This window comes from Cebus imitator, unplaced genomic scaffold (assembly GCF_001604975.1).
Source record: "Cebus imitator isolate Cc_AM_T3 unplaced genomic scaffold, Cebus_imitator-1.0 Scaffold13, whole genome shotgun sequence".
Taxonomy (NCBI): Eukaryota; Metazoa; Chordata; class Mammalia; order Primates; family Cebidae; genus Cebus; species Cebus imitator.
In genome coordinates this window covers 6,281,091-6,298,656 of record NW_016107328.1, presented here as the reverse complement: position 1 = coordinate 6,298,656, position 17,566 = coordinate 6,281,091, and the positions used below count along the sequence as shown (strand labels likewise).

Below are 17,566 nucleotides of genomic sequence, written 5' to 3'. Positions count from 1 at the left end.
TTTTTTTTGAGACAGGGTCTCCCTTTGTTACTGAGACTGGAGTGCAGTGGTGCAATCAGGGCTCACCTCCCAGGCTCCAGGTGATCTTCCTGCCTCAGCCTCCTTAGTAGCTAGGACCACAGGCATGCACCACCACACTCAGCTAATTTTTAATTTTTTAGTAGTGATGTGCAGGGCCATGCTGTCCCCAGCTTCAGGTATCTTGACCTTGTCCCACATCCTCTCTCTGCACTCTTGGCTTTGATGTGACAATGTGACTGTTGGTACCAGCCTGAGACCCTTGAGGGGAAGACACAAGGCTGGCCAGGGCCTTAGTGTACAGTGGCCCAGGCGACCCAACTCTGGGCAGGAGAGAGATGGGACCACAGGGAAGGGAAGGAGAGGAGGTCGGCCTTCCTGAGTCCTGCTGCGTGATGTAGTTTCATCTTCCTAACAGCCCCCTGATGCGGGTATCACCATCATCCCCATCTTCCAAGTGAAGATACTGAGGGAGGCTGTGGAGTCTCCCAAGTTACAAAGTGAGTAAGGGATGGTCTATTCCTAGCCTGAGGATAGTTCAGACTTACAGGAAAAGGGTTACCATTCCACCCCTACTTGCCGGGCACACGGTGTGCCCAGTACCATTTCATGCACTTGGGACATAGCAGATGGAAACAACTAGGCCCCTGCCTGCTGGGAGCTCACATTCCACAAGAGAGAGACAAGTAAACATGGAGTTACCAGAGGGTGACAGCTGGTAAGCAGGGGAAGGGAGAACAGAGTGCTGGGTGGGTGGGGAGGAGGAGAGTGACCACCAAAGAGGGTGTGGTCAGGGAAGGCCACTCTGATATGACTACAGTGTGTCAAAATGTGCAGGAGGCTTGTGATATTTGGTGGGAGTTGGGAGAACTACCGGATGGCTCAGGACAGAGGAGTGATGTGATTGAATGTGGATGGCTCTGCTGTTCTGCTGAGAACAGACTGCAGGGCCAGGTTAGGAGGCTCCAGGCAGACAGTGTAGGAGGCTCCAATTGTCCAGACAAGAGACAATGGTCACTTGATACTGGTGACAACGGTGGAGATGATGAGAAGTGACTGGGTTTTAAATAGATGTGGAAGGGGCATGAAACAGTATTTGTGCAAGCACAGGATATGGTGTGTGAGAGAAACGGAAGAGTGAAGCACGTCTCTTAGGCTTTGAGGTCTAAACACCTGGAAGAATGACACTGCATTATCAGATGGGGAGACTGAAGGAGGAACAGTCTGGAGTAGAGTCGGAGTCTGTATTCAGTTTTAAGTTGAGAAGCCTGTGAGACATTGTGTGGGGAAAAACCTACTCCTCTAACTGTGCTTTTTCCTCCACTTTCACACCACAATGATCATCAGCACAGAAGAAAACCTCTGTGACCAAATGTGTGGGGGTCTCACCCCACCACTAAGCAGCGTACACCAGCCAGGTGTCCTCCAATCCAATTCTGACACCGTCTACCTGGAGACAGTGTTAGATCCCACAGCTTAAGGCTCAATCCCCCAGACTGTTCCCACCTCCCTGCCCAGTTGCAAGCCCAGGGTTCTGGAATTTCTCACCAGTTGGCTTCAACTGGGGTTCTAACAACTCCTTCTGGGTTCGGCTGATTTGCTAGAGTGGCTCACAGAACTCAGAGAAACACTTACCTAAGTTTATCAGTTTACTAAGAAGTGTGTGTGTGTGTGTGTGTATGTGTGCATATATGTGTACGTATATATTTTGAGATGGCGTCTTACTATACTGTCCAGGCTTGAGTGCAGCGGGACAATCATGGCTCACTGCAGCTTCGACCTCCCAGGCTCAAGTGATCCTCCCATCTCAGATTCCCAAGCAGCTGGGACTACAGGCCTGTGCCACCATGCCCAGCTATTTTTGTTTTTATTATTATTTGTAGATACAAGGTCTCATTATGTTGCCTAGCTGATCTTCAACTCCTGGGATCAAGTGATCTACCCGCCTTGGCCTCCTTAAGTGCTGGGATTACAGGTGTGAGCCTTCTCAGGGTCACAGCTCCTGGCCCTAAGAAGGATATTTTAAAGGATAAACATCCAGATCAACAGATACACAGGGCAAGGTCTGGAGGGGTCCTGAGCGCAGGAGCTTCTGAACCTGGGGAGTTGGGGGTGTGCCAGCCTCCTGGCACACAGATGAGCTCTTCACTTTCCTGTTGGCCTCCACAGCTTTAGCTTTCTAGAAGCTCCCTGAACCCAGTTTCTTGGGTTTTTAGGGAGGCTTCAGGATATCAGCATTCCTTCCCCCAGGGTACAGGGTAGGACTCTCTTAGGGGAGGATCCCAAACCCACAATCTGAAAGACGGGAAAAGATTAGAGTCCAGCTTGGTGCACATGAAATAGGAGGGCAGGAGAGATTGTTTCCCGAGGCCTAACACATCCAGCATTGCAACAAAAGACTGTAACAAGGGATGTGGACATTATGAAACAGAAACTGTGGACAGGCACCAATACATATTATATCGATAGCTCCAAATATATACGTATATCTTATAACACCATAGGCCACTCCTTGGTTTTCAACCACAGATTCCCTTACACCAAAACAATTGTACCTATCAGAACATCTGTTGTAGAATTTATAAAACAGATATAGCAACGCCGCCAATCAAATGCACCTAATATCTGGAGAAGCAAGTGTGGGTGGGGATATATTTAAACAAATAACTAATTTGTACCACGAAATCCTACACTTTCATAATCGTGTACTAGACTCACTGTTCTTTCCCACCTTGGTCTACTGCTATTGCACCTTATGATAAACTTGTGCAGAACTGTTTAGCACAGAGATCAGCTGATGGTTAGTGAGATACAGTTCCTTCTTAGGCCAGTCATTTTCCACAGGTTTACATCTTGAGTGGGCTTCAACTCAACCTCCCAATACATCTGCTCATCAGTATCAGCATTATTACAGGCTTATTTACACGAGGAAGCCGAACCTTACCAACGCCACCAGTATTACACTATACTGTGGTACAATCATGGTACAATTTAGTTTCATTACAGAACAGATTAATAAGAATGACAGAGGTATTTCCTTTGCCTTTCCAATAAAATTTCCCCTTGTCTATATACCAAATGTTATTAAGGGCAGGTGTGACAATGGCCATGACTCAGTCATTTCCAGATTCGAAGTTAATTAGGGGCAGAGCCAATCACTCTGTCTCATCTCACAGGCTTGTACTGAGACTGGTTTCCACTGGGTACTATTAGTTTTAGCATAGTCCATCTGCCTCCTGCAGGCAGGACATGTGTGGGGTTTATTTTACTAATTAATAAATAGAGACAGGGTCTCACTTCATTGCCCAGGCTAGTCTTGAACTTCTGGAATCAAGTGATCTTCCTGCTTCAGCCTCCCAAACTCCTAGGATTATAGGCTTGAGCCACAATACCTGGCCTATTTCATTCATTCATTCGTTCGTTCATTCATCCCTCCATCCATCCATTCATCATTTGAGGGGTGTTTAGAATGGTTCCCAAACCTACCAGCTGCACTGTAGAGTATGTTTTACTTAGCCCTATTCTAGAGGCAAGGGCAGTCATAGTAAATGCATGCCCATAGTTCATGCCTTACAATGATGAAAACTGCAAGTGCCCTCAGAGAACTTCTGTTAAGTTCAGAGGGCTACAAGGGTCCCACAGGTGTGCCCCTGAGCCTCAGCAGCCAAGACTGAGGGCCACTGCCCCATGGTCGCTTCAGCCTCTATTTGTGTTAAAGTTGTGAAGAGTCCCTTTTGGGTCTGGGTACAGGCCCTTTCCCAAAGCTGTGTCTTAGCATTCTTCAGCATTGTTTCTTGTGTCTGCCTGGCTCACTCTGCCAAAGCCTCCTTATCTTTTCAGGCTGACTCCCATCCTTTTGCTTTCCTCCTGAAAGAGAACTGCCTCTAATCTGCATTTTCCTCTGAATTCTGCTCCTTATTAAAAGCAAACTCAGCGTATCCCAGGATACCCAGACCTGTACCTATCTTCTGTAAGGCCCTTTCCTGTCTCAGGGGTCAGTGTTGTTTAATTCAACATGCATGTTGCTGCACTGTGTACGAAAGTCCTGAGTATAGTTAGGATACGTGTTTTGCACCCAGAAATGCTGGGTGCCCTGTACTAGAGTTAGATGAGTAGGCCTCCCACAGCATTCCTTGTCAAACATGGCTCACTACTACCTCAACCTTTTGGACTCAAAAGATCCTTCCGCCTCAGCTTCCCATGTAGCTGGGACCACAGGTGCACACCACCACACTCTGCTAATTTTTCAAATTTCTGTAGAGACAAGGTTTCACCACGTTGCCCAGGCTGGTCTCGAGCTTCTGGACTCAGGTGATCCTCCAGCTTGGGCCTCCCAAAGTGCCTGGATTACAGGTGTGAGCCACCGTGCACAGCCCCACAGTTTTAATCCCATGAAGAGCCCACTGTTTCCCCCTATTCTGCTTACTAGCTTTCCATCCACAAAAGGAAGGGTGGTAAGAGTGTACATAGCACACTGTGGTATATTGGGTATGCTGCCATTACATTTTGTCCTTTATGCCCAAAGATCTTTCCAAGCATCTGATCATCAAGGTTTATATTAATAGTCACATAAAAATCAGTCTGCTGGGAGCCATATTACCACACATTTGGTATCAGTGAAGCAGGATTTGTTGGAACAGCTCTGACTCACAGAAACGTGGTTTGAGAAGAGAAAGGATAAAAGGGTGGGGGATCAGGAATCTTTGATTCCTATGTGGCCATGTGGTCACCCAGGGTATGAAGCCACAGCTGTGTTGAGATCAGTTACTAAAGGCAAAAGTTACCAGTGGAATTCAGAGATGGATCTGACTCCCCAGGGATTGGTGCACTGGATGCATAAATAAATAAATGCAAACTAAGAAAAAAGTAAAATATTTAATCCTTCAGTTATTGTTGTCTCTAACAGCTAAAATAAAAGAGGGTGCTGGGTCAGGACTTGAGGCTGGACTAAGCTCAGATGTGGGCCTGCCTGAGCTCAAGCCACTAGCCTTAAAGTTACCCACAAAGAAGAAAATTACGCGGGGACAACAGAAAGTACCTCTGAGACTTGTGGTTACCAAGAAGGTAGTCAGTATGAAGGAGGGGCAAAACCAAGTAACCAGGGAAACTAGAGGGTACAGTGTGAAGGAACTGTTTCATTCTGTAGATCGGTATCATCAGCTTCCTGAGGAACCTTTACTAAAATGGATTATGAGAGTGGCTAATTGAGGGGCAGTATCTTTGGTTTTAAATTCCACAGAGTGGAAGTACATGTTTGGATTGATAGAACCCACACCTCACTACTGAACAACTGCAGATGGTTATGTATGATCCAGACACACAGGAGGCTATTCTTGAGGTAACTGCCAGCCTGGTGGAACAGATAAAGCCACTGTCAAGGTCTGCTTACCCTGAGAAGGGGTACTGTCCAACTCCCTCTATAAATGCCAAGTGGGACACCCCAGATGCAGCAGCTGATATGCTCTGTATGCATATGGGACTGGCTTTATGATGACGGGGCTATTCACACGTTGAATATACCTGCTACCCAGGTCATTGCAAATGCTGTGGTTCAGAGGGCCCCTTCTACATGGGCACCCCATGTGATATTATTCCTACAGAACTGAACTTGAGTTCAGTTGGAGAAGCTTCATCAAATTTGTGGTCTCAGCTTCCCTTTGTGAGTCTTACAGATGCTAATAAAAATATTAGGTTAACTAACAAGAGAACAGGGAAATGCAAAAGGGAGAGCTAAAGGACTCCTTCCAGAAGGTAGAAATTATTATTATTTTTTTTCACAATTGTTTCAGTTGATAGAAGGTGGAAATTTTTAGATGGTTATTAACAAATAAGGTTGAGAAAGAAAACACTGATGGGATAAAACTAAGAATAAAAAGGAGAGAGTCATGGGACATCCCAGCAGGGTGGAAATCTTTAGATGGTTATTAAGAAATGGAATGAATAAAATGGAAATTGATACAGTTAAAACAAAGGTCTTTGTTTTCTGAGGCAGTGTCTCACTTTGTCACCCAGGCTGGAGGGCAGTGGCGTGATCTTGGCTCACTGCAACCTCCACCTCTCATGCTCATGTAATCCTCCCACTTCAGCCTCCTGAGCAGCTGGACTATAGGCGTGAGCCACCACACCTGGCTGATTTTTTGTATTTTATGAAGAGACAGGTTTTTGCCATGCTGCCCAGGCTGGCCTCAAACTCCTCAGCTCAAACAATCCGCCTGCCTTGGCCTCCCAAAGTGCTGGGATTACAGGCATAAGCCACCACAAAACAAAGGTCTTTTTGTTGTTGTTAAAAAATTACGTGTAATCTGTGAGCAGGGGACATGCTAATCTTCTCAGTATGGTTCCAATTTTAGTACATGTGCTGCTGAAGCGAGCACAACAAAGGTCTTAATACAACATGATTGAAAGGCGAGTAGACCAAAGGGAGCCCCTCCGCTCTCCCAACATCAAAGGGCCCTAACCGGTTTACTGTATTTCTCCCAGTTTGAAGAAATTTTAAAAGTCGGAAAGTAGAGATGACAATGAACCGTATGATCTGAAATTGCCTGGGGCAAAAGTGGGGCAGACTAATAAAAATAAAGATTAACAAAAGGTCCAGGGTCCTTTGGTTCAACCCTTGGCTGCAGACCCAAAGCTTTTTGCACAAGAGAGAGTAAAATGGTCTGAGGTGAAAAAGTTCCTGAAACTAGAATATAAACATGTAAGGGTTGATAGGATGATGAAAGTCGGTATATTTGAACACATTTTATGTGAAGTGACTGCATCTCTTTTATCTGACTGTATCATGGTAATGAACACAGTAGCATGGTAATGAACACAGAAACTGGAGAATGTTTCCCCTATCTGGTACCATAAAATAGAAGGCATGTCAATCTGCTCTCCAGGCACTATTAATCCTGTGCCCAAGCCCACATAGTGCAGAGTGGAAGCTAGAGTGCTGGCAGGGACAAACTCTCCACTTGATAACCCTCTGTGGAGCAGTTCCTGGGGCTGATGACCGTGTCTGGGCACCTCCCTGCAACAACTACTGGGACTTTGGAATAGAGAATTTCCACTTAAGGGGCATTTACTACCTTGCTATGAAATGTTAATTGAAGTTAGCCCTATGACACCTGAAATACTCATGCTGTCTCAGGCGATGTCCGAGAACATTCTAATGGGGATGGCAGTACCCAGAAGAGTTCCACAATAAAACGGAAACGGTTTATAGAGTATCACGCTACCTGAGGAATGCAAGGAGGAGGCACTCTTGAGCACAGTTTTTCTTCCCCAAATCATCTCAGAAAAAAAATCAACAACTTACTTTTTCTCCATTACCTGATGCAGTGATTCTAGGACCAGAGTTGCAACTACAAGTGTTGGGACAGCAAAGATGAATTTTGTTTTTTAGATATGGGATGTCACTGTATTGCCCAGGTTGGTCTCTAACTCCTGACTTCAATCCATCCTCTAACCCTCCCACAGAGCTTGGATTACTAGTATGGACACTGAGCCCAACTTTAAAAAAACATTTAGCAGGAATGCTTTCTAAGTAAAAAACTATAACCATGTTATTAAACCTTATGACAAAATTCCTGAGTGCTTGTGGGTGAGATGTGCCTTTACCACTTCTAGCAAAATTGGGGCTATCAGTGAATATGGCTGGTGGTAAAAATTGCTCATTAGTTCTGCAGCTATGTAACCTCACCCTATCTGAATGGGAGTGGACTGAGAAGGAGCTACTTGCTAGACTTGTATTGCTGCCTGTAATCTAGACCAGCACAGTGGCAATTCTAATGTCCCTTCAAAAAAGTTTGGAGATTAATGGAGAGAAGGAGAAATAGTAGCTGAGAGTAAACAATAAGTGGGTTATTAATTTAGGAAAATTCAATGTTACATTAATAACTCAAAAAAGTCTCAGGGCAAGAGATAACATTGCCTCTTAGCTCAGTGATTCCAGATGCTTGAGAGGATGAAGCTGTGTACTTCCCAAGGCCACTCCTGCTTGTGGACAACACTGAAAGAAAGCCTACAAACTAGAATGTCCTCATCATCCTGGGAGACATTCATACATTATGATGGACTGGACTAATTATTCGTGATTGTGTATATATGTATTTTTGATATAAAGGATCCATAGCAGAAAACCAGCAAGTAGGGCTGTGGTGTTATGTGTTAGTTTTCATCCATGGTTCCTGGCTTATAGACCTTGTTACAGTCCTCTGTTATAATGTTGGGTGTGCCAGGCCTCACGGGCAGGCCTCTGACCTTCTCTTGCCCTCTTATCGCCTATCCCAAGGCAGGACTCTAATCCAACTGTGGGTCTTACGCCCCTTCCATGAGAGGGTCCTACCCTATACCCTGGGGGAAGGAATGCTAACATCATGAAGCTTTCATAAAAAGTCAAGAGGACAGGGTTCAGTGAGCTTCTGGAGAGCTGACCATGTGGAGGCTCCTGGAGTTTCCAGGGAGAGCTTGGAAGCCCTGCACCTATATGGCTTGGCTGTGTCCCCACCCAAATTTCATTTTGAATTGTAGCTCCCATAATTTCCACACATTGTGGGAGGGACCCAATGGGAGATAATTGAATCATGGGGGCGGGTGGTTTCCCCCATACAGTATGGGGAAAAGTCTCATGGTAGTGAGTAAGTCTCATGAGATTGGATGGTTTTATAAGGAGTCTCCCCTTTCACCTGGCTCTCATTTTTCTCTTGCCTGCTGCAATGTAAGACATGCCTTTCATCCTCTGCCATGTTTGTGAGGTGCCTCCCCGGCCACGTGGAACTGTGAGTCCATTATACCTTTTTCTTTATAAATTACCCAGCCTCAGGTATGTCTTTATCAGCAGCGTGAAAACAGACTAATACAGCACCCATTCCCCCATACCTTGCCCTACATATTTATCTGTATCCTTTGCAATATCCTTTATAATAAACTGGTAAATGTGTTTCCCTGAGTTATGTGAGCTGCTCCAGCAAATTAAATGGACTCAAAGAGGGAGGCGTAGGAACCCCAATTTGAAGCCAGTCAGTCAGAAGTTCTGAAGGTCTGGACTTGCAACTGGTGTGTGTGTCTGTGGTGGGGGGCAGTTTTGGAGACTGAGCTTTCACCCAGTGGGACTGCCAGTATCTCCAGGTGGACAGTGTCTGAACTGAATGAGAAGACACCCAGCTGGTGTCTGCTGCTTGGTGCGTGGGGAAAAATCCCCTCACGTTTGTCACAGAAGTCTTCTTCTGTGTTGACTGTTGTGATGTGAGAGCAGGGGAAAAACGGTTGGAGAATTTTCCCCACAGGCATCAAGTGGCAATAAGAAATAGGCTGTTGTTGGTAAATTTGGATTATGGATGGATACTTTGGCAGGAGATAGAAATGTGAAGCTTTCTGAATGGGTATAAAGCTGTGGGACTGTTTGGATGACTTAAGGAGTAAGGGAAGATACAGAACAGAAGCAGTCCACGAGCACGGCCTGTGGTGCCCAACATGCAGGGGCTGAGGAGACGAGAAAACAGCGAAGGGGGTCAGGAAGGAACTGACAGTGCAGCGAGAGTGGACAGGGGGTGTCCAGAAGACAAGTGCATAGCATTCGAGGCAGGAGAGAAGCAGTAACTGTGCCAAAACCTGTAGACGGCCAAGCGAGACAGGGCTGAAGCTTAACTACCAGTCTATCGGCTTGCAGCGGGATGGGACGAGAGGATGGATGCATGAATCTTGTCTCTGAGCATTAACAGCTGCGAACTTCACATACAGAGGCAACGCGATGGTGTACACCTTGTGATAGAACACACTACCACCTATGAAGCGGTTTTGCCAAAGCCTGAATCTATCTGATCAGTTTCTGCAGTCAAATTCCAATTAATAGGAAATATGGCAGATAGAGGAACATGTTAAATGAACAAACATGTGAGGGTGGAATCCAGACTGGAGAAATCTATAGGACAAATAGCCCGGTTTCTTCAACAAATAAAAAGAGAGAGATGCAGGGAAAACTTTAGCCTAAGACACTTAGAGATGTATCAATCAACTATGATATGTGCACCTTATTTTAATTCTTATTCAAACAAACAATTTCTTAAAGAAAAAAAGGGAGTTGTGAGACAGCTGGATATGTAACAGTTGGTATTTGATGATATTAAGAAATTTTTGATTTTTTAGACATGATGAAATTGTTTGATGTAATAATAGAACTGCATGTGCATACAATCGGCTGGGATTTGCTACAGAATTACTGAGAGTGGCTGGGTAAAAAACAAGATGAAGCAAGATCAGGTACAAGCTGGTAAGTGCTAGAATGGGTGATGAGTAAGTGGGTGTGGTGGAGGAGGCTGCAGGATACTATTCTGTGTCTTTTTTTGTATTTCTGTATATGTTTATTATGGGAAATTCCAAATAGTAAACACACACACACACACACACACACACACACACAGAGAGCACGGGTGCAAGGGGGTGGTGGTGGGTGGGACACAGGTCTTGAAGGGTATTCAGAGCAGGCCTGCCCTGATAGGGCAGGTCAGATGGAAGGGAACAGCAGTGCAAAAGAGGAAGGGACATGTGCTGAAGTCTGTCCCCAAGGGGGTGAGAGGGTACAGCGTCTACCTTAGGACTATGGCCACTACGCCTAGCAGATGATAGTAGGGGTGGACTCCTGTGCTGACTCAATAAGGAACAGAAACAAGGGGCTCCTAAGGAGAGGAGAGAGTGCCGGGGAGTGGGCTGAAAGGTCGTGGTGTCAGGACTGCTGGGCAGCCCCAGATGACCATGTAAGGTCAGCGGTCATGTGGAGAACCAGACTGCCACCCTGACTGTGCTCTCAGAAGTCAACAGAGTGGCAGAACTCAGAAGAGGAGGGGCAGGAGCTGAGGGAGCACATCAGGGAGTGACTCTGGTGATGGACTGACATCATGCTGCGAGGCATGGGAGGGCATGGAGGGGATGAACATTGGGAAGAGCTGGGAGCAGCCACAGTGAAGTCCCACAGGCACTGAGAAGTACTGGGGTCTGGTGCTAAAGGAAGCAAGCTGGAGCAGCAGGGGTGCTGCGTGAGAGATCTGGGATGGAATCTGGGCACACTGGCGATGGGGGTACATGCCTGGGAAGCTTGTCTCAAACTCCTTTGAGATTAAAAGAGCCCTTTGGGCAGATTTTAAAAATAAAAGGCAGCAAAAACCAATCCTAGATAAAGACGCAGCAAACTCAAGGGAAGTCTTGCATATGTTCTATGGAGAGTGAATCAGCAGTCATTTGGGAATCCCCTCATCTTACTAAGCAGGAGCCTGGCCTGAACAGCCAGTGCTCTTCAAAGTGTGTTACTTCACTGAAGAACTCTAGAGAGTGGTGAATTTCAGCTTCCCAGTACTAACTCCCAGTTTGACTTCTGCTAAAACTAGGCAACACAGCACTGGACTGGGGTCACAAGTCTTGCTGCTGGCACTGAAAATTCAAGGAGCAGGCCCTGAGCTCCTCTGAGCTCCCATCTGTATCCAAGGTGGGCCCTGCTGGCCTTGCAGGCTTATATAAGGAGGGAATGACCTAGATGTTCCTAGAGATATTTTGCAACTCTAAAGGAAAGGTATGGTAACAACAACAACAACAAAACGCAGAACTATCACTTGTGCTATAATAAGACTGAAATTTTGGTTTTACAAATGAAAAGCTTATCAGCATTAAAGAAGACTTGGTCAAAGAGCTGAGTGTCTTAGCTTGGCAAAAAAGCAGCATTTATAGACACTGCTTTCTTGTACTTTGGAAAGCATGGGTATCTCTACTCTGCACGACAGATGCCATCCCAGGGAAGGATTCCTTTGCCACCCACTTGCTAGGGACTTTCTGAAGCATGACTTCATTTTGTCCTTACGAAACCTCACAAAGTTAAGTATTATTTCCCCGATTTTACATATGAGGAATTTCAGGTTGAGTGAAGCTACTATGTCACCTGGCCAAGGTAACACAGCTACTAAGTGGTAGAGCCAGTGTTGATTCCAAGGTCTCTCTGATTATGTTTACAACGGGAGAAAAAATGGTACCTGGGGATTATAATAATATATCTTCTACAAAAGTATTATGTATTCTGCAAAAGTACGGTGCTTTGCTAATGAACAAATATGAATTTATAAATACCTTTTGTCATTTAACGAGTATTTACTAGGCATCGACTACATCCCAGGTGCTGCTCTAAGCATTTGGGATGGATCAGTGAAAAAGGGAGATTAAAACCTTGGGCCCCTTGGAGGGGTTAGTGACATTTTAATTACATGTGAATGTGAAAAAGATAGATCTTACCTTTCTGAGGTAGTTTAGGAAGAACTCTTGGGCCAAGGGCAGTCTTTGCAGAACTGGTGCTAATTAACAAATAAGAATCATTTAGGATCTAAAAGTGCTAGAATATCATTAGTGATTCAAGGAAATTCAAGGCATTTACATAATCATCTAAAGAATGCTTTTAAAATTTCTTTAACCAAAGATTATAGTCTATTTTCCATATTTCAGTTTGCCTGGCTGAGGAGGCACAGTGAAAGGGTGAAAAAAATTCCCTCTTAATGATAAAGCTCAACTCCTCCATTTCAAAGCACTTATGAAGGGACCTGGCACACTCTAAGTGGTGACCCCAATGTAGTCCACAGAAGTAACTCATCCCACATGATCCCACAAAACAGCTCTGTGTTTCCAGACAAGGTAATGGAAGGGAATGAAGGTGCTGGTGGCTGGCAGAAGGTCCCACATGGGTCAGAAGTGGAAGCGGAAATTCAGCCCTAGCTCTGCTGGCCTCCAGAGCCCTCACTTCCTCCACTATAGCAAAGAAAAGAGCTTGGTTCTCGGGCCTCCAGGCTCTCCTTGGCCTTGCCCTCCTTTTGGAGGACAGGTAAATGAAGGCGACAAAGGCCCAAGTCCCTGGAATACAGGTGCACACTAAGTTGTCTGAATCATCAAACGTTAACTTCTGTAACTGAGACCCCAGTGCTGTCAGGGGTCTGCGTCAGGTGGAAGCCACTACTTCTCTTCAACAAGAGGCTTTGAGGCTTCGGCATTCTGAGAGGACGCCAGGAGGCCTGCATGCCTGAGAAGCAGCAGTAGCTGAGTGCCTGAGCTCCACCTGCCAAGAACCCCTTTATTATCTCATCTCTCCGTGCCCTGATGTCCTAAGAGTTTGGCTGCTGCTGTTTTTTTCTATCCTAACTGCATTTAATAGAAAAGTAAAAGCCAAATCAACCAACAAAACAAAGAGGAGTCAAATAAAGAAGATGAAATGTGTGTGCTCCCTTCTGTCCTGGCTCTTGGCCAACCTTGGTCTTCACTGCTCTTTCCTCAGCTCACTTGAAATCCTCCTGCCTCTGGGCAACTGGGGGATCTTGTTGAGATAAAGCTGCCTCTAAACAATAACAGTAAACATGAGAGGGCTTTGCTTCTGACATTTTTGGGGTGTATTTTTCTTGTGCTATGCCCCAGCATCTTCCTAGGCACACCCATGACTGGTGTGTGGGCAATGGTCATTCCTCGCCACGCTATCAAGGCCAAAGCCTAGAGGCTCAGACACTTCTTTTGCACAAGCTCCTGTGCGGTGCTGCGCAACCTGGGCTTGTTCCTATTAGAAATGAACATAGGACCCTTCTGTTGGTGGTACTGTGTGCACTGAGGAAGAAGACTGAAAACTTAATGAGTTGGCTGGAAGCAGTGGCTCACGCCTGCAACCCTTTGGGAGGCCGAGGCAGGCGAATCATCTGAGTGATGTCAGGAGTTCTAGATTAGTCTGGCCAACATGGTGAAACTGCATCTGTACTAAAAACACAAAAAGTTAGCCAGACATGGCAGCATGCACCTGTAGTCCCAGCTAACGGGAGGCTGAGGCAGGAGAATCGCTTGAACCTGGGAGACGGAGGTTGCAGTGAGCTGAGATCATGCCACTGCATTCCAGCCTGGGTAAAAGAGGCTCCATCTCAAAAAAAAACCCAAACAAGCTTAATGAGTTGCCAAAAGCTCTAGTTCACAATCAGCTTGATTTTGTTTAAAAACTTTTTTTTTTTTTTTGAGATTAAGTCCTGCTCTGTTTGCCAGGCTGTAGTGCAGTGGTGTGGTCTTGCTTCCCACAAACCTCCACCTCCCAGGTTCAAGCGATTCTCCTGCCTCAGCCTCCTGAGTAGCTGGGACTACAGGTGTGCCACATCATGTATGGCTAATTCTTGTATTTTTCATAGATACAGGGTTTCATCATGTTGGCCAGGCTGGTCTCGAACTCCTAACCTCAAGTGATCTGCCTGCTCTGGCCTCCCAAAGCGCTGGGATTATAGTTGGGAGCCACTGTGCTTGGCCAAAACTTTTTTGTTTGGTACAGGGTCTTGCTGTCGCCCCAGCTGGAGTACAGAGGTGTGATCACGGCTCACTACAGCCTCAATTTCCTGGGCTCAGGTGATCCTCTCGCCTTAGCCTCCCGTATAGCTGAGGCTACAGGCCTGTGCCACCATGCCTGGCTGATTTTTTTTTTTTTTTTTTTTTTTTTTTTTTAGAAGAGACAAGGTCTTCCTTGTATTCCCTGTATTGCCCAGGCTGGTCTCAAATCCTGGGCTCAAGCAATCTTCCCATCTCAGCCTCCCAAAGTGCTGGGATTACAGGTGAGCCGTGTCCAGCCTTTAAACACCTTTTATGAGTGTTTCTGGATTGTCAGATACTCTCCCCATTCTGGAATATAAACACCAGAACTTTAGTTTTACAGGGTCCCCCAAATTAGGGCTGAAGGAAGGTGAGTAAGGAATGAAAGGCAGGGTACAAGATCAAGGAAGGGGCGTTGAATGTGCAGTCAGGAGAACAAGCAGGCTGGAGAGCTGGCTTTGACATCTGCGCCCACCACCTAATGGCTCTGGGCCTCACTCTTCTCACCTGCAAAACTGGGGATAATAGTAATTGGGCCTACAGAGTACATATGATAATGGTATTTTAAAAAGGCTGGATATGGTGGCTCATGTTTGTAATCCTAGCACTTTGGGAGGCCGAAGCGGGAGGACTGCTTGAGCCCAGAAGTTTGAGACCAGCCTGGGCAACAAGCTGAGACCTCATCTCTACAAAAAAATAAAAATAAAAATAAAATGAGCCAAGTAAGGTGGTACACACCTCTGGTTCCAGCTACTTGGGAGGCTGAGGCAGGAAGACCTCTTGAGCCCAGGAGACTGACGTTACAGCAAGCTGTGATTTTATCACTGCACTCCAGCATGGGTGACAGAGCAAAGCCCTGTCTCAAAAAATAAAGTGATTTTGTTTTTTCATCTTTCAGAAACTCTGGAAAGCAACCCCCACACACCATCTGACTCTTTCTCCCTGAAGTTTGGGTCTGGAAGTGGCTCTCTATCCTTTTCTCAGCACCTCCAGAGAAAACCCTTTGGGGTAGGGCTGCATAAAAACTGCCCATAAAAAATCTCCTCAAGTATACAATTTCAGTGAAAAAAGGGAAGAAAAGAACACTGCTGTCAGCCTAGTCTAAAAAAAAATCTTAGAAACAGAGAACTTGAAAAGAGTGATATTTTTATGACTGAAAATCTCTGGGTGATCAGATTTCCCTAAGGAGTATCTTTTCATTCCTAAATCTGCAAAAAGGAGTCAAAAGGGAAAGTAACAAAGTTACTTGATTAAAGTATCAAAAATAAAAACTCATTCTGACAGGAATTTTGTTTGAGACCATTGCACAACCCTGTGACCACCGGGAAGTGGGGTTAGCTCCTGTCTGTGAACTGGGTAGACAGCGGTGCTGCTCAGAGCACAGTCTGTAGACCTGTGCCCAGTCCAGCCACAAGATGTGCATGCAAGCCAAGAGTGAACGTCTGGCTTCTCGTCGTGGCCAGCCCCCTCAGCTGACCACAGCTTTGAGCAGCACTACGAAATCCGTGAAAACTCATTTCTAGAATTCTGTCCATTTCATCAATGGATCCAACAGGGGCAAGGAAGTGCTGAGATGGCTTACCTCGACTGCTGGGATAGCCCCTCAAACTTGTTTGTGGTCTTGCTTGAAGATGATGGACCCACATCGTTACCTACAAGGAAAACCAAATGTGAAAAGATGCATCTGTAGATGGGGAAATGCAATATGAGAATATATGGGTTTGGCCTATAGATAGGCATTGCTCAAGTTCCAGAAAGGCATTTAAAAGACCCAAACTGAAGTAAGAGCCAAGATGGCCGAATAGGAACAGCTCTGGAGTGCAGTTCCCAGCAAGAACAACGCAGAGGGTGAGTGATCATCACATTTCCAAACGAGTTTTCACTGCCCACAGACCAGAAGATTCCCGGGCCGAAAAGAGCCACGAGTTTCCAGCACGGCTGTTTCAGCCGGTGCTGCGGGTTGGCACACAGAAACTCATACAAATCTGGGCAGCTGTTTCAACTGGCGCCTGGAACACCTGGGAGACAGAGCTGTCCATTCAACTGAAAGGGAGGGGGCTGAAACAGGGAGCCAGGTGATCTGACTCAGCAGGTACCACCCCCACAAAACAAACAATCTGAAATGCTCTGGATTGAGAGTTTCACAGCAAGCACAGCTGGACCCAGGATGGTCCAGGTCAGTGGGGGTAAGGGCGTATGCCATTACCGAGGCAGTCCACCACTACTGAGGTAGTCTGCCATTACCAAGGCAGTTCTAACTCTACCTCTATAAAAAACACCTCAAGGAAGTTCACACAACAGCTGGGCAGAGCCTGAAGCAGCTCAGCAATGCCTCTGCTGGCAGACTGTGACTAGACTAACTCTGTGCTGGACAGGGCATCTATGAAAAAAGGCGGCAGCAGGTCAGAAACTTATAAATAAAGCCTGACCTTCTTAGGACAGAGAACCTGGAAAAAGAGGCAGTTATGAGTTCTGTTGCAGCAGACTTAAGCATACCTGCCTAGCAGCTCTGCACACAACAACGGAGATACCAGCATAGCACTTGAGCTCCTATAAGGGACAGACTGTCTCCTCAAGCAGCTCGCTGACCCCCGATACCCAAAGAGACACCTCATAAAGGAGAGCTCAGGCTGACATCTGGCAGGTACCCTTCTGGGATGAAGAAAAAGGAAGAAACTGGCAGCAACCCTTACTGTTCTGTAGCTACTGTGGGTGATCCCCAAGCAGCAGGGTCTGGGGTGAACCTCCAGCAGTCCTGTAGCAGAGGGGCCTGACTGTTAGAAGGAAAACTAAGAAACAGAAAGAAATAGCTTCAACATCAACAAAAAGGATGTTCACTCAGAGACCCCATCTGAAAGTCAACAACTACAAAGACCACAGGTAGATAAAGCCACAAAGATGGGAAGAAACTAGAGCAAAAAGGATGAAAACACCAAAACCCAGAAAGACTCTCCTCCTCCAAGGGATCACAACTCCACACCAGGAAGGGAACGAAGCTGGATGGAGAATGAATCTGATGAATTGACAGAAACAGGCTTCAGAAGGTGGGTGGTCATAAACCTCAAAAAAAGGTTAGATGAAATGTTAACTAGAATAAACAGCTTAGAGAAGAATATAAACGACTTCATGGAGCTGAAAAACACAACATGAGAACTTCGCGATGCATACACAAGTTTCAATAGCCAAATTGACCAAGCAGAAGAAAGGATAT

At 45.9% G+C, this 17,566-nt stretch overlaps 1 protein-coding gene and 1 non-coding gene across 5 annotated transcripts in view; both read right to left on the bottom strand.

Annotated features, from left to right (window-relative positions):
• The window catches only part of ASAP1 (ArfGAP with SH3 domain, ankyrin repeat and PH domain 1), a 407,759-nt gene that overhangs the window by 10,615 nt on the left and 379,578 nt on the right, over window positions 1-17,566 (bottom strand). For all 4 annotated transcript variants that reach the window (XM_017499205.2, XM_017499197.2, XM_037728520.1 and 1 more), the window contains 2 exons: window positions 15,938-16,007; window positions 12,274-12,332 (listed from right to left, as the gene is read on the bottom strand). In XM_017499205.2, coding sequence (XP_017354694.1) covers window positions 12,274-12,332; window positions 15,938-16,007 — 129 coding nt within the window. The remainder of the gene's footprint in view (window positions 1-12,273; window positions 12,333-15,937; window positions 16,008-17,566) is intronic.
• Window positions 6,284-6,392, bottom strand: LOC119467384. Its single transcript, XR_005195918.1, has one exon. It is a non-coding gene; the product is annotated as a U6 spliceosomal RNA (small nuclear RNA).